Raw genomic sequence first — 16192 nt, 5'->3', positions numbered from 1 at the left:
CATGTTCAAGATATTTTCAAAGCATGGTACCACTGCAATTTTAAAAGGTGGGGGGGGGGTTTTGAAGTGTTTGCAAAGAAAAAACTACCTATTTATCTCAAACATGCAGCATAGTCAGTGGAGCAGGAGCACTAAGGTAAAAGACTTAAGTTGGATGGCTGCCCTGGCTCTTGAAAAAGAGAATTCTAGCCTCATATGCTTTCTTAGAAGAGCCACTGTTAGAACCTGCATTGCACATTTGAGATATTTTATTAACTGGAACCATGCTTCCAAAAATCCACTAGTCCTTTTCCCCCTTAATTACAGTTCTGCACATGCTTTTTTCAACTGTAATGGAACCATGCTTCCAAAAATAAACTCTCTGAATTGCACAATACAGGCACTAGCAAGCTGAGGCTGTTTCTATTTTTCTGTCTTTCAACTGTCATGAATGGAATTTTTTTTTTGTGGCTCATAAACAAAATTATTCTGTCTCTACTGTGTTTGAGTTGGTTCTGCTATACAAATTCCTGTTGCAGAGAATAATGTATTTTTGTTTCAGTTATTTTCAGTGACTTCTGTAATGAGGGAAAAAAGGCAACTTTGGGGGGAAAAAAAACCAAACTGTCTCTCCCATGCACGTAGTAGGAACCGGCTCTGCAGTACTTGTACCAAGTAGGATCTAAGGGACTTGACCTTGTCTTTTAGTTTGGGGACTGAGGCTGCCAAGCAGCTCTATGGCATCGGGTTTGATGGCCTGTTACCTGCACTGCCTAGAGGAGAGTGAAGTGCATTAACCTGGAGTTGTTAGCAGTGTGACTGCTTTGCTGTTGTACCTGAGAAAGAGCCAACACCGTGCACAAGTTATTACAAAGTCAGACTGAATTTATTACTCTCCGGCAATTAAAAAACAGCAGAAGACAACATCTAGACATTTTGTTGTTATTTAAGGGGCAGCAAAGCTTTGTATAATTCCCATACGTAAAGTGATAAAAACTATAACCTTCAGATCCTTGCAGTCCAAAGGAAGGAAGGACAGAAACTGGAAACACCAAACTTCCTGCAGGTTGCCCCAGTCATCTACTGGTATTGCAGAGACTGACATAATTACAGCAACATACATATCTGTAATGATTTAAATTAGCTGTTTACATAATGATGTTACTTGATTGCTTTGACAAAAACATGGAAGCAGGCTAAGCTTTCCACAAACCAAGTCACAAGTGGAACAATTCCCTCGGTACTGCATTTCTAGGACAATGCTGTTGTAAAAAAAGGAAAAAAAAAAAAAATGTACAATAGTACATATAGTTTTATAGTAAAACAGTATCTGAACAGATTCAGTTTTCCTTCTTTTATTAAAGCATATACAGCTTTATAAAATATAAACCTTCCAAAGGTCAAGTTCAAAAGCTTAGAAGAGGCTTTGCTAATTCTAAAGGTAACAGCCAAAATACCATTGCTCCTAGAAGAGACGTGTTTTATTTTACCTCGACAGTTTTAGCCTTGGAAGGTGAACCATGAACTCAAGTAACATGTTCTGTGCAAGCCCAGCAGCATCCACCACGTCAACTGAAGACTCCTCCTCTGATGGGAATGCTCTCGTTCAGCCCATGTTCTATAAGTTTGATGTCCTCCAAGTCGTCCTTTATAATGCTAATTAGGTGACTCAGGCCTTCTTGCTGCTGCTTCAGATGCTGCAGATAGTTTAAAAAACAGCATGAGCATAGTTCAACTTCACAGATTTTAAGTAATATTTCTCAAAGGTGCCACGTCTGGTGGCCTTGGCACACTGAAAAGCCTGGCATAATTTCATTGGAAGAAGGAAAAGCAGCATTGTCTGCACTAATAGCCTAATGGCATAGAGTGGCTTTGTACAACGCCTTGATGCACTGTCGCCGAGAACAATAAAAAGGACTTCAAACAAAAACATGACATTCTAGATACATCTCCCAAGATAGTGAGTAGCTGGCTTAAATTATGAAGTTCAAAGAGCATCCCAGGATTCTACCCAGTAATACTTACTTGCTTGATTTCCCTTAAGAGGTCTGCATCTATGTAATAGCGCTCTTCAGCCCGCACTGCTCCAAAGTGGTTTTGCATCCTGATTTGGGACATGAGCTCATTCAGTCTGCCCTGGGAAGAGAAACAGGCTTAAATCAAACGCAACTCATTTATATCTGTCAGAGCTCCAGCATGTACCACTCCTCGAGTCACCAGGGCAGGAAGCATTGCCGCTCATTCAATTTTTTTTTTTTTTTTTTTAAAGACCTGCAAAGGGCAAGCAACTCCAATACTTCTAAGAACTTCTAAGAATTTAATACTTAAATACTTCTAAGAACTCAAAAATACATAAATACCTATCAGTCATGCAGCGAAGAGCTTGATGCTACAACTTAGTAACACTGCTGGATTTCTCTTCTGAAAGCTTTCCACAACAAATACATATGCGTGGTTTGGTAAATTTACATTCTTTTGTGAGGAAAACACAGAGCTGTTGGCAAAGTTCTATTAACTACTCACCTTGAACTGTGTAGGTGCGTTAAGTTCACACTGAATGGTATCTAACTGTACACGAAGCTGCTCTTCGTCTGCTTGAATGGCATAACCACTTTTCCTTTGGATCTCCTGCTTTATTAACACCTACAAAAGAAGCCTTTGAGGTTCATTAGAAAAGACTTGCCCACCTCTTTCCCCACTAGCCCATCCACATGTCTTTTTGCCCTTCCTCCAGCATGTCTCTCATCAGATCTGTTCTGTCATTTAGTCTGCTGCTCCGAGACCTCAGGGCAGTCCCACAGCTTCTGAGTAAGTGAGAGAGAAGGTTCCCAAAGCAGTAAGACATGCTGCGCACCTGAAGCTTTCCCTGACATCTCTGCCTGTTACTTAAAGCAACACCATTTAGATGAAGTCAGAATTTCATTTTCAACATTGGCCATGCACAAAACTGCACAGGTCATCCTGCCCCCTCTCAGTTTGCCTTCTGGCACTAGACTGTGTGTCAGAACGAGTTATTTAGACTATCCATGTTACCTGTAATGTTCTGTGAGAAAGCGCCATCAGTTTCCTTTTGTACTGTGCAATTTTTGCCATAGTTGTCGTTTGGTTTTTCTGCAGCTCACTGATATCTTCTGATATTATCTGCAGAGGAGATGGAGTCAGTTGGAAGTCATAAGAGTTTCTTGTAACAGAACACGTTAGTCCTGATTTGAAACCGGGAGTTTCAAAACAGTACTCAGTCCAGCAACTTGGCATCCTTGCCAAATATGCTTTCAGAATGCTTTTCGCTAGACTTCTACTGTTCTGGTTTATATCTGTTTTCATAGCCAACTGGGTATTTTCATATCCAACTGGGATTTTCAGAAGGCATCAGAAAACTGGGTATTCAAATTACAGTCCACACCAGTGCAACTTAATTCAACTCGTTTGAATTAGCCTGTAACAACACAGCAAGCTTAAAGCTAAAAAAAACCAAAGCTAAAATGTACTGCTCTGTTTTGGGCCAAAAGATATAATTAAGGAATGTATTAAGAAATAGTGATAAAGAGTCACAGCCCCGTGCACATGGCTCCAGTTTCAGTTTTCAACACACAGGAGGCACAGGGGAGGCTCATTTAATAGCACATCCTTTGTCAACAGCAAGCAGCAATGATAAAGATGAGCAACCTTACATCTAATCGAGTTTGATGTTGTTTGGTCATCTGATCTTGGACCTTCAATCTTCTCAACAGTTCCTTGAAACCCACCATTGGCACAGGAATAAGCCTACAAGAACACAAATATTTCTTACAACAGATTTTTATATGAGACACGTGGTATGGATTAATAATTATGAATATAATCTAAAGTTACAGATGATCTTGGCCTATTATAAATTAAGACAATACATAAACATATCTTGTTTTGCTAAGTTCTGCAGTCCTCACTATTCCTAACAACCTGTTCCTTTTTCATTAAAAAATCAGCCTAAGTTATCTGTAACCACTGGTGGGTACAAGGGTACATCACTTTCAGCTGCAGGAATACAGAGAAAAAAACATAATGGTTGCAAAAAAAAAAAAAAGTCACAATAACTAGTCCATATAATGGAGGATGCCACAACTCGAAGTAATGCAAGTAAGGCTCTTTATCCTGACAACCCTTAAGCGCCTAAATGGGTAAAGGGATTAGACAGGCATTTCCAGTAATCCTCACTGTTTCAAACGAGATCCGCACTTGACAAAGTTATTCTCTAATAAGTTTCTTACAAGTTACCTGAAAGGTACTACACAACATTACATATTTCTCCCCTTTCTGTAATACTCAGACAGACTATTAGACTTACTTGTCAGGATCAGGATTATCAACTTTGGCTTGTTCCCATATAATAGGATCAACACCTTAAAAAAAAATGAACCAAACAAGTTTTTAGTATGGATAGATCTGAATAGATATCACATCTTACAGCTGTTAAGCAGGAAAAATTCTAGGAAATACACAAGCCCTATGAACTATGCTAACCTGAATGACTGTTACACAAATTAAGGTTAATTAAACAAGGGTAGTTCTTACAAGTCGTGGTCCTGGACTGTGGCAGTAAGTTCAGTCCAAAAGGCTGTCAAGCACTTATACTGGTTTGAAAGGAACAGCCCACAGGTGATCAAATCGGACAATCCATACTTCCAAGAGGAAAAATTCCTATCGTTTCCACTGTATGCTACACTTGGGTCATCTTTCCTCTTCAAGTCGTTTATTGTATTGAAAAAAAAAAAATTAAAAAACCAGTAATTAAGTGATCAAAATACCAAACCAGTGGGCCAAATAATCCTAGTAGGAATTATCATGGTTCCTAACAGGATTTGCCTACGGATTTTATCTGTTGACAGAACGGTTGCTTGTTTTGCCATGAACTGCTTCATCAGGTAAATACGTAAAATAAAAGCAGCCTAACTGTACATCAACATCATGATGCAAGTTATTACATTCTCCAAGCCTCACTGCAAATCAGATCAGAGTATAAAATGCACATACCTAGGCATGCTAGGAAAAAACCAAAACAACACTGATAAGGAAGCAATTGACTTTCTGATGAGAGAGACATGCAAAACAGGAAAAAAAAAAAAAGTGCTGGTCATGTAATGATTTCAGGCCAGCTTAAAGAGGGGACCAAAACAGTCAGCTACCATAACATTCTTCACTGCACAACACTGCAGGTCATTCCTCATGAAACATATTATCGTTATCCCAAAACTCATCTCTCAAGGTGTGACTGCTTCTCTAGAGCTCAGCACTAACACCTCTTCTTGCACATCTTACTGCTTGATTAGCCAGCCTACAAACTCAGCTTCTTGCTCAGTTGTGGACTAACAACCTGCACCCAACCATTGTTATGCAGGCCTTACGATAGACCTCCAATATTAAAGAAAGCCAACTTGCTTGTGCACAGAGTTCTATTAACAGTATCTGAACTATTAATAGAACAGTTCTCCCTACTTCTCCCCGATGTTGCAGCAGTTGGAAAACACTGCTGCTTGTCTCTGATTTTTCTGCAAGAATAGGCCAAGTTCTTCTTGCAATCCAGATATCATAACCTTTGCTGTGTTTTTAAACATTATGGTCTTATTGAACATGCTACATGTTGTCTGCTGGAAACCACAGGCTGCTTTCCTTGGCCCACTGCAGGGAGTTCACTGCAAGTACTACATGGGATACTGTATAGACACAGAGAATAAGCTACAAATATCCTATGAAATGGCATGAACAGCACTTAACTACTACAAAACGAAGCTGTATACATACTACTTGTGACCACATATACAGGCTAAGCAACGCCCCCCCCCCCCCCAAAAAAACCTAGGAAGTCAATATAGGACATGATTATTCTGATATTTAACTTCTTTTTTTTTAATTGCACAAGTTGAAGTGATTTATGATGGCTAAGTCCTATAGTATGGTGGCGTGTGGCATATTACTGATAAATCATAACTGTCTTGGTGGACTACACTGCACTTCAGTGGGAAAACTGGCTGTAATTAAAACCACTCCGTCAGTATGTTGGAGTGCCTTGGAAACTCTTGTAGTTTTAAAAGGTGTCTTCCAGTGGGCCGACACCTGTGTTTTTTCCCCGAGAGACCCAAAAAAGCGCCAGCAGAGGCCCAACTGTGCCCCTGCGCAGCCCCAGACCACATACCGGCAGGAGGGTTCTGCAGGAGCTGTTTGACTTGTGCCGGTGAAAGCTCTGTTCTGGCCATGGAGAGGGTGACCCCCAGCTGCTGCAGGGATGATTTTATGTTGGCTTGTTCAAAGTGGGCGTAGAGGGTTGTTGCGGGAACTCTCCTCGAAGTGCCGTTGGGCGAGCGCTCAACAACGTAAATGATCACTTCTGTCCTGAGCAAGGCAAAAATGCGCACTGTCAGAAAAAGGTCAGCAGCGTATAGGAACTAACACAATAAAGAACAAACCTAAATCAAAGTTACCACTTGTCTCAGCTGGCTGTTAACTTCCTTTAGCTGGGATATTAAGTACCAGTAAATTCAGGGTTTAACACAGCAAGGTAGAAAGAGAAAAGCTGTAAATACCCTACAAAATTACATTCTCCCCCCCTAGTTGTAATGACTGTATTATATGGTGATACTAGTACTATGTTAAGAATAACCTAAAACCTTTGGTCTTTAAAACAGAATTAACAAACTGTGGGAAAGTAAGAAGCAGAAACATCAGTGTGCTGAAGTACTTTGGGCAGACTAGCCTGAGGCCCCAAACAGGTCAAAGCAGACAGCACTCTGACATAAAACACACAGAACAAGCCAGCTCAACTAGCCTTGGAACAGCTTTTCCACCAAAATAAACGTTTGTGATATGAAACACTGCAAAGACCCTATTACTATACATCCCAACGCCCTTCCACCTTATGCATGACCAAGTGAAGAATACCTCACAGCTCCTAAAATACTAAGTATTTATTCCACCCTCATGGTTAGCATCCTCATCTCCAATTTTTGCTGCTGAGCAGGGCTTGGAGAAGACTATTTCCTGAACTGAGCTGAGGTTTTCAGCTGTGCGCTCCAGCAAAAGCAAGTAACGTACACAGGAAAGATATTGGACTTAATGCCTTAAGAAAAAGCAACACTAAGGAATGAGAGACATGAAATCAAACTCAGGATGAACAGATCTAAAATCAAGGAGAAAAGGAGACAGAGTAAACTAAGTGCCAACCCTTTATAACATGCAATACCAGATAAAAATGCAAAACTGCATAAGGTTCACATACTGGTCATCTGGCATCGTTTTAACACCTTCTACGTTGACAGTGAGGGTCTGGTTTCCTCCCAGAATTTTGTGTAGTGATTCTACAAGCTGCTGCTGCTGGCTTCGAATATCTATTTCTTTTCTGTTAAAGACCAAGACCACGAGACCATCTTCATCTTTGTTGTTGGGCATTAAACTGTAACCCACAGCCTGCAAATGAACAAACAGAAACTGGAGATATATTACTTAGCAAAAGCATACCTATGTGGCATGAAAGGGAGGGGCTAAACCCCTCAATTATTAGAGCAACTGGTTTAGAATTTAAGTTACAACATATTCAGAGATGCAGAAACATAAAATCAATCCCCCTTTAAGATGTTCTCTCACAAGGCCACCAGTAGAGTAGCTTTTGAAACAGTTCAGATTTTTACAAAAAGTTTGTACGTAGCCATTCCCCACCGAAAAAAAAAAAAAAAAAAAGCTACGGATTGAGAGATGCCAACTCAGCAGGGTATTTATGCTACTTCAGAGCTGATATCAATCAGGAACATTTTACAAATTTACACTTTTTCTAAGTTGCAAAAGGAACCAGAGGACCAGACTTTAATACAGAAAAATTACTAAAGTTCCAGAAGAGTTTTACACATTACATTTCCAGATGTCTGAATGAAAAACAGTTACTGACATCACCTAATTGAAAGATAAGCCAACCATAAATCTTTATGGATTTCTTAACACTTTCCTACTGTAACTCCAGAGAGTTTGCCTGGCAGTACAAATCAAAACATAGACACATAATATTTCTACTAGCTAAGACATGCATCAAGCAAGGTTCTCACACAAGAGTTTGGGACAGCAAATTTCCCTTGTGTTAGCAAGTGTCATGGGTTTTTGGTACAATTGCTTATGAAGTGTCATGTTATCATTATCCTTGCTGCGATAACGCTGTAGTAAGGTTAGATGTTTATTTCAACATCATAATCTAATACAGGAACATTTGTTGCCATCTGTGCTAAGTAACAGCATGCTTTCCCTTTTTCAAAAAAACCCCGTCGGCTCCAGTGTAAACTCCACGTGACTTGTAAGAAAGACCTAAGCTGTTAATTCATTATAAGCAAAAGCAGAGCGGCAGTTTTCATCTCCTCTTGCCTATGAACTCTCACATCAACATATCACTGCTGACATGTTGGACAGCAGGTGCTTTTTAAGGCCCTGGCACTGCATGTGGGTGGGTCACTTGCACCTTTCCCCTTGTGCAAGTTCAGCTGAAGAGAAAAATGAGTTGGGGATGGGCCCAAGAGCCTGGTCTTTTGTCAGCAGAGGGTAATTCCCTGTGATGGTGAGCCTCACAGAATCAGCCTGCTTCGGCTGGGCTGTCCTGTTATGGAGCACAACGGTGACAGCTAAGAAAGAATTTGGTTTTAAGCACATCCCTTCCACTTTCATAGTTGTGAGACCCCCACACTGTTGGGAAATACTTGTCAGTACACAGAAGACTAAATCTTATTATGTACGAAGTAGTACTAAGACCACACATACATGACTCCCCAGGGAATTATGTTTAAAATAAATAAGTCTTTCACAAGTTCTTTAGTATTTTCAAACTATAACAGATTCTTTACTTCATTGTGGTCCTTCAAGTGACAGCCTGTATTGCATACCTTAGAAGCACACTTTTCTTGGTCAAGAGCTGCATGCTTCTCATTTGTTCTAGAGCTGGAATTGTGTACAAGTGGATTCCTTGAACACCTGTGAAACTCTTCGGGTAACACTTCATTCTTATCAGATGTCTGATGCTTACAGAGCTGATAAACCAAACTAGCTTATGACGCTTTGCTCTGATACCTGTGCTACCAACTTCTCCACTATCTTTCTTAGGCATCCACCATTGCTAGCATACATGGAACTTTTCAGTATTTCACTTAAGGTACGTGAATTCATAATGACATTAGTAATACTCAGGTCATAAGGACTAAAGTAAACCTAGTATGTGCATTGTCTAACTTGAAAGGAAAACTTTTCCTTTTGATAAATGAAACCCTAAAAGAACCAATTTTGCATCACACAACTTATATTTTGCCATTTTTCAAAGCCCAGAAAACTCTAAAGCCATTTCAGGCAACAACTTACAAGAAAGTAAGCTTTCAGGTGCATTATCAACAAAACAGTCAAGGTAACACCTAAAAAGGTAATGCAACAGAAGCCAGACATTTGTTATGCAGGCACTCAGTTGCTGCAAAGATTTTATAAAAAGTGTCATGATGTGCATAATGAAAACTAGTCTTAATTAGGTATTAACCTACATTCAGGTTAGAAAGTTTGCACTTCAAAGAATCAGCTTGGGAAAGGAGAGTATCACCATGCCTGACCCAAATCCACTTTCAAGTCTGAAGCTTAGCAAGAAAGTCAGCAGGCATGAGATTTGCGGAGGATGAAGAATTACATATTCTTTGTTGACATGAGAAGCAAGATCTGGAACTGCTGACGATGTAATACAAGGAATGGAGTCAGCTTTAGCACTGGCAAGGATAAAGGCAGAAGAAAGCTGAAGGCTAGTGTGTTTAAAATGGTATGCACAGGCCAGGTTTATAGAAAGTTTTTCTAATGTAGGCAAAGCAATGAAGAAAGACCCTGAAGTTCTTATTCTAGATGTTAACAGTTTCTTTCAGATGTGAAGGTTATTTTAAGTAGTTTCTCTAATATTGTAACCTAAACAAATACACATTAAAACTCATTTCCAGAGATCTGCTCCAACCACATGTGCACTAATCTGAATGCTACAATAGAAGAAGATCAATTTCATGATCCACATACGCATGCATTATCTAGTACCTCAGCAACACTCAGATATCCAGCATCTATGCATCTCCAAACCTTTTAATTAGCATGCATCAGAATTGTGTACATTACCTGGAAAACTACTGTTTCAGAATACTCTTAACAGTAAGAAAATCTGATTTAACACTCACGAGACACTCGGACACTCAGCAAGCAGATTAACTGCTTCAGAACTGTTTGTGGGCAGTTGAACAATTCCATACCTTAAACCTGCAGAAGGGGTTTTCCTGCGAGAACTCCACTGGAGCGATGTTATTGTTGAAGTAACCTTTGCCTGTTCCCCAGAAGGCCTGAAGCTGGTTCCATTTTGCCAAAATAGCATCTCTCTCATCTCCTAGGAGTGTTGGAGCCGAGAGGGCGCTGGCTGTATTGATGAGCTGGTTCGACTGGGCAGGTGTCTGAGCAGGCTGGCTGAACAAGCCGCTTCCTAACGCTGTGTTGGATGAAGAATAACAAATGAACTCCTTTACCAATCAAGACAGACTCGCTTGCTAACACGTACCATCTGCGTATCATTGGTATCACGTCTTTTCATATTTTGAGAAGCAAAATAAACGCCAAGAATAAATCAATCAGTATCAGATAACCTTTTTTAAAAGTGTCTTTTTACACCCAATCTTCATCAGCAACAGAAGTTCCTGAATGCTAAGTCAGAAGAAAAGATTTATTCTTTTTTCTTTAAATGAGACATCTGTCTTCACCCATGACATCACCTGGCACCTTCGATATCTAAATCTGAAGGGTAGATTTGTTACTATAAATTCAGCGGACTCAGAGCCTGCAGCTGGTCATTATCCAACTCACATTTAAACTAAACTCAACACTGTTTTTCTCCCCTTTCTAGTAATGCCATGACTGCCAACATCAATTCTGTAACTACTCTTTCTACCACTGCCAAACCAAAGGGGTGAATATTGTTGTCAGAAACTCAGGGGTGAAGCTCAGAAACTTGCTTGAGCTCTAGTTTAAGAAAAAGGCAAGGGCTGCAAATGTAGGCATTTCAAAAGCCAAATTTCTGAGAAGTCTCCATCAATCAAGAGATAAGTGTAACAGCCTCCTTTTATAATATACTTCTGTCCCACCACTTGTGCACCTGTTGCAGTCTTATGCTTTCATTGCTAAGGAAGGGGTAAATCAAGAGAAGGCCATACTTACTGGTCTGTTGCTGCTGGGTACCGAAACCTCCAAAGCCAAGCCCAGTTCCCAACCCACTACCCAAGCCAGTTCCAGTTCCTGTGCCAAAACTAGTACCAAATCCAAAGCCTTTGTTCTGGGTAGCACCAAAGAGTCCTGGGGAAATAAACAAAGAATTATTGAGAAAAAGAGGAGAATAGTACCTGTGAAATGCAAAACATTATTGTGAAGGGCTGATGCCCTACTGTTCATTCTAAAACAAATACTTTCAGACTTGTGCTCTCTTACCGCCGGTGCCTGTATTGGTGGGAGCAGAAAAACTAAATGCTGGTCCCGCAGTGGTGGTAGTTGTCCCAAATCCTCCAAACGCACCTAACAAACAAAGTTTGCAAGTAAGGCAGACTGTACGTTGCGAGCGGCAGCTGTGCACAACATGACAATAAAATGCACGCTTCGAGGGGTGTTATGAGAAGAGATGTTGACAGATGGACGTATTATGTTACAAGCATGTAGTGCACACTGATCATGGGTATCAAGTTCATTGTCCGAGGAAATGGGGGAGAGAACATGAATCAGAAAGCCAATACACCTATGGTGTGTCAAGAAAGCAAATAAAAAAGCAGCAGTTAACTAACATCCTGTTCCTTTACCAGCAGGATGCTGTTTCCTTAGTCATAGACACAACTAATAATAGCATTTCTTACATTCATTCTCAGGAATACTCCTAGTCAATGTTGTTGCTGAGTGTTTAATAAATGATCTGATATTTTGTGAGCTTTTTAAACATTCCTAATCTCTTCAGAGCAAAAATAGAAACAAATCAAGTAAAGCCTGAGGCTAGGGTGCACACAATTGCTGTGCTTAGATAGGAATGCTGTCACAGCAACAATTTCTTTCTACACACAGGTAAAATTCTACAAGGTCTTTTTTTTTTTTAAGCCTGCTTTCCCTATCATCATCCCCATTAAATCTCATTTTGAGGTTCAACCACTATCAGAGGAAGACGGATGCAAAAGCAAACAGACTTCCACAGATTTTCAGGAAAACAGTCACTGGCTAGCAGGAGGAGACCTAAGTGAGGGCCTGAGCTCCACTGTGCCAGAGAAAGCCCCAAGAAACCCATCTTCCCATCTGCCCCCTTAGAAGAGGTGCCCGATAAAGGGTGGCTGTGCCAAGACAGGTGCCACTGGCCTGGACAGCCTCCCAGCACAGGAGGCTGCGCAGGTGCTGGATGCCACCGCACCACCTCTTTGCTACGGTGGTGCAAATGCACCGTCAGCCCGAGGTGCAGCCTGTGGACATCTGACTAGCCCTGGAGAACAAAGTCTCTCAATTTCAAGCTGTTTTTACATGTATTCAAATGAAGAAAGTCAGTCTGCTACAAAGGATTTGTCAGAAAGATGCTGCCACTGCCAACTCACACGACAATAGCAAAAAAAAAAAAAAAGTCTCTTTAGATCTATGACACTTACCGTCCTCTTGTATACATACAAAATAAAAAGCTTAAACCAAAGTTGACATGCAATCGCATTTTATTTTCATTCAGCAAACATCTTAATGCAAGTGGACATCAGAAGTTGTTCCCTGTAACATTCAAGTTTCAGTCCTACCAGCGAGTGAGAACCCTAGCAGGAGTACCATCAGATGACACAATTTTTAGGTAGTTCTGTACTCACAGCAAATTTAATCATTCTTTCTTGAAAAAGGATCTAAGACTGCAAATTGCTAAACAAAATTAAGTATCCAAGTTCTCTTCTGGACTAGTTCAAATTCAGCTAAGAAATACAGTCCAATAGTGTTCATACCAAATAAAAATGAAATCAGATCCCTTGAATGCACAAAACAGGCAAGAATACATTAACACAGGGAGCAACGACACTGTGGAATGAATATAATTCCTATACGAGCAGCGGCAACAAGACCCCATGGGCTAATTCTACATGAGTAAAAGCATTAGAAATCCATACAGTTAAGCATTTTTATGAGAAATGGAAGAGATTGAACTTGAAATTATATCAGCTGATTGCTCAGAACTGATGGATCTACATGGGGCCATGAACTGTTTTAATCAATACCCAGCACACACATCACGCACAGGACCCTCCCAGAGGCATAGAGAATCTCTTAACGAGAGCCTGGGATGGGTGCTATTTCAGGGTGCAGAACGGTGTTTAGGAAACAGAGATCGCAGCGAGGGCTGTTAATTTTGTGCTGATCGTATAAAATTTGTTTCTCCACAGAAACTATTGAGGTGTAGTGCATTCATGGCAGCCAACGGAAGGCCAATGAGGAGACACAGGGGAAGATGAAAAACATGACTGCAGTAGTCCAAGAATCTCATGTCAGGAAACGTGGCGTTAGGGACCAGCTCTGCAATTGTTCATGATTGCCTGGATCTGAACGGAGAATTGACCTTGCCGTTCTGCTAGGTAATCGAGGCTCGATTTTAGACTGGGTCAGACTGGTAGGTTACCACAATTCATTTCCATTTCTGAGACTGAGTATTTGGTAGATGGTTATTTTTCCTCAACAGCTATTTCTTGAGAATTTAATAGGCAAAAAACCCTACAAGCCTGTGGCTCTCCAACCCATTCCACTTTCAGAGCTTTGATCTCCAGTCTTCACTGGATATGAAGATTAGTACTATATAGAGATTCTCAGTTAGGAATGTAATTCTTGGACCCCTGCTATTAACATTTATTACATAACAAGTATTTATGGATTATCTACCTGCACTTGCCAGACTGTTACCAAAATTGAATGGTGGAGTTGAGGTAGTGGAAACACCGAAATTCCCAATATTAAAATTCACTGCAGGATTAGCAGTTAATCCGAAACCCCCAAAATTAAACCCACTGGCAGTGGAGTTTGTAGTTTCAAGCCCACCAAATCCTGACAAGCGGGAAGCAGAAAAAGAGCAAGGTAACATTAGTTCTAAGTAAAAGGTAGTTTCAGGAAAGAAAAGCCAAAATATTTCTCCATCACCATGGACAAGACAAGCATAGTTAAAAACAAGAGTAAGATATTAACCGGCATTAAACATTATTTACTGACCACAAGGAGAACAGTTAAAGCCTTTTGTTTAACCCACTCTCCCTACATGACCGCTGTAAACATGTTATTTTTCAACTATACTTCATATAAAGCAGCTAACATTTTTCCCATCTTATTTCAAAGTTATACCTGAAAATATCCATGTGATTAAACATCCCCATTAAGAGTAATTTTTAACCGCCTAAGATTGCTCAATACAGCTGCAACCTCTATTAATGTAACTGACAGCAACATAATTATTTTTTAAGCTATCAAGAATGCAAGAATAAACCATCTTCATGCTAATACCATACCCACATATGAGCAGCGATAGCAGAATAACCACAAAATACAACTCCAGCAGCTGAGGCACCATGCGTGCCTCAAATACTCCAGGGTGGACTTATTCAAGTGATATTCACAAAATCTGTCCCCTCCAGCGCTTGCTGGTGACTTACCTGATGCATCCAGGTTTTTCAGTGCTAAGAAAAATAGGCTAATAGAGCAGCTCCCCAATTCCCTCCCCAGGAGTACTGAGAACAGGTTCATGCTAGACATACAACGGGAAGTCCTGGGATGTGATCCCAGAATCCCCTCTAATATTGGTTTGCAAGCACAATACACCTTGTAGCAGTGTACAAGCAGTACAAGGTTATCTTTTACTTGAAGATGAGACCAGAAAGTCTGTGTCTAAAACAGCCAGAGCCAGAAAGCCCACACAGTACAGCCCGGGCTAACTGCAGTGAAGATGAGCCCTGCCTAAAGAACTTATTCAGAGCGTCTACTCTAAGAGCCAACAAAAAATTATTTTCCTAAATGAGAGTAAGGAAGGCTCTGGCTTACATTTCACCAAGACGGGCAGTAAATTGACAGCGGCAAAACAAGTAAGAGGGGAAAAAGTCTTTCTTCCTTTACGAGTTAAACGCTGTTTCACATTGTTCAAAATGAACTTCCAAGAGCACCTCATCCAGACAGGAACACTACTGCCATCAAAAGCGATGATGATCCGAGTGACCTGGCAGCGTTAACCGGCCACCACCGGGCACCGCCGCCTCGCAAGCGCCCCAAGAGCCACCGACGCTTCCTTCGGCAGGATCGAGCCCCGGACGCCTCCCGACACGCACCCGCCACCACTGCGCGGGAGGAAGGGAAAACCCAACAAAACCCGACCGGTACGCTGGGGACGGCGTTTGACCGGAGACGGGCGGGAGAAAGCCGCGGGGGAGCTCGCATCTCACCGGCTCCGCCGAGAAGAGGCGAGAGAAGGCGGCCGTACCCGGCCCTGCCGAAGCCCCGCCGAGGGCAGCTCCGCCGGGCCGTGCCCACCGCGCTGCGGACCCAGCGGGGACCGGCGGGGAGCGGCCGTCCCGCCAGCGCTGAGGGGCTGCGGATCGCGCTGAGGGAAGGCACGCGCGGGCCGCCAGCGCTGAGGGGCTGCGCGTCACGTGCGGGGCGGTGGGCACGCGAGCCCCGGACCGTTGGGGCTCGGCTACCGCGCCGGGCGCGCCGCGGGGAGAGAAAAAGCCCCCGCCCCCCCTCCAGTGGCCGCCTCCTGCCGCCCCCCCCCCGGACCCTCCGCGCTCACCGGTCGGGTTGGCGGCACCAGCGCCCGCCGTTGCCCCGAAGTTGAAGGCCATGAGCTGCTCGTTGGCGGGGCCGCGGGAGGCGCGTGCAGCACCGCCGGGTCCGGCCAGAAACAAACGGCCGCTGCTTCCGGCCGCCGCCGCCAAGCGCTTCCGGGCGGCGCGGCCTCCCGCCGCGTAGTGACGCGGAGTGTACCACTACGCGCGGCGGGGGGGGGGGGGGGGGGGGGGGACACACGACACCCGAGACGGCCGCCTAGCAGCGAGTCCCCACCCACGGGGGACAGTTAAAAAAAGGGTAAGAAGCCTAAAGAGATCGTCCCTGTGTATGAGGAGAAGAGAATGTCCTGCTTCTGGTTTAACAGAGAGTTAAGAAAATCTCGCGGGGAAAAAACCTT

At 42.4% G+C, this 16192-nt stretch overlaps 1 protein-coding gene across 3 annotated transcripts; it reads right to left on the bottom strand.

Moving 5' to 3' along the window:
- Positions 1 to 843: 843 nt before the first annotated feature.
- On the bottom strand, positions 844 to 15959 carry NUP54 (nucleoporin 54). 3 transcript variants are annotated; one of them, XM_075501306.1, is made up of 13 exons: positions 15797 to 15959; positions 13909 to 14070; positions 11467 to 11550; positions 11200 to 11334; positions 10248 to 10477; positions 7229 to 7416; positions 6149 to 6345; positions 4304 to 4358; positions 3651 to 3744; positions 3013 to 3120; positions 2503 to 2622; positions 2005 to 2115; positions 844 to 1676 (listed from the first exon to the last, which is right to left on the bottom strand). In XM_075501306.1, exons 1-13 carry the CDS (start codon positions 15846 to 15848, stop codon positions 1548 to 1550), a joined length of 1665 nt encoding a protein of 554 aa, XP_075357421.1. In that variant the 5' UTR covers positions 15849 to 15959; the 3' UTR covers positions 844 to 1547. The 3 variants fall into 3 exon arrangements, with proteins under 3 accessions (XP_075357421.1, XP_075357419.1, XP_075357420.1); XM_075501304.1 differs by lacking the exon at positions 13909 to 14070 and having other exon boundaries at positions 845 to 1676; positions 15797 to 15956; XM_075501305.1 differs by lacking the exons at positions 844 to 1676; positions 13909 to 14070 and having other exon boundaries at positions 2503 to 2635.
- Positions 15960 to 16192: the final 233 nt, after the last annotated feature.

Source organism: Mycteria americana, chromosome 4 (assembly GCF_035582795.1).
Source record: "Mycteria americana isolate JAX WOST 10 ecotype Jacksonville Zoo and Gardens chromosome 4, USCA_MyAme_1.0, whole genome shotgun sequence".
NCBI classification, from domain to species: Eukaryota; Metazoa; Chordata; class Aves; order Ciconiiformes; family Ciconiidae; genus Mycteria; species Mycteria americana.
The sequence above is the reverse complement of the archived record's forward strand: the minus strand, read 5'-3'. Positions and strand labels throughout refer to the sequence as shown.

Coding starts and splice junctions, on each gene's coding strand:
- NUP54 (XM_075501306.1), bottom strand. CDS start 15,848: ATGGCCTTCAACTTCGGGGCAACGGCGGGCGCTGGTGCCGCCAACCCG. Junction 4,359..6,148: donor CCTGCAGAACCCTCCTGCCG/GTATGTGGTCTG, acceptor TTTTTTTTTAAG/GTGTTGATCCTATTATATGG. Junction 3,745..4,303: donor GATAATCCTGATCCTGACAA/GTAAGTCTAATA, acceptor GTGTTCTTGTAG/GCTTATTCCTGTGCCAATGG.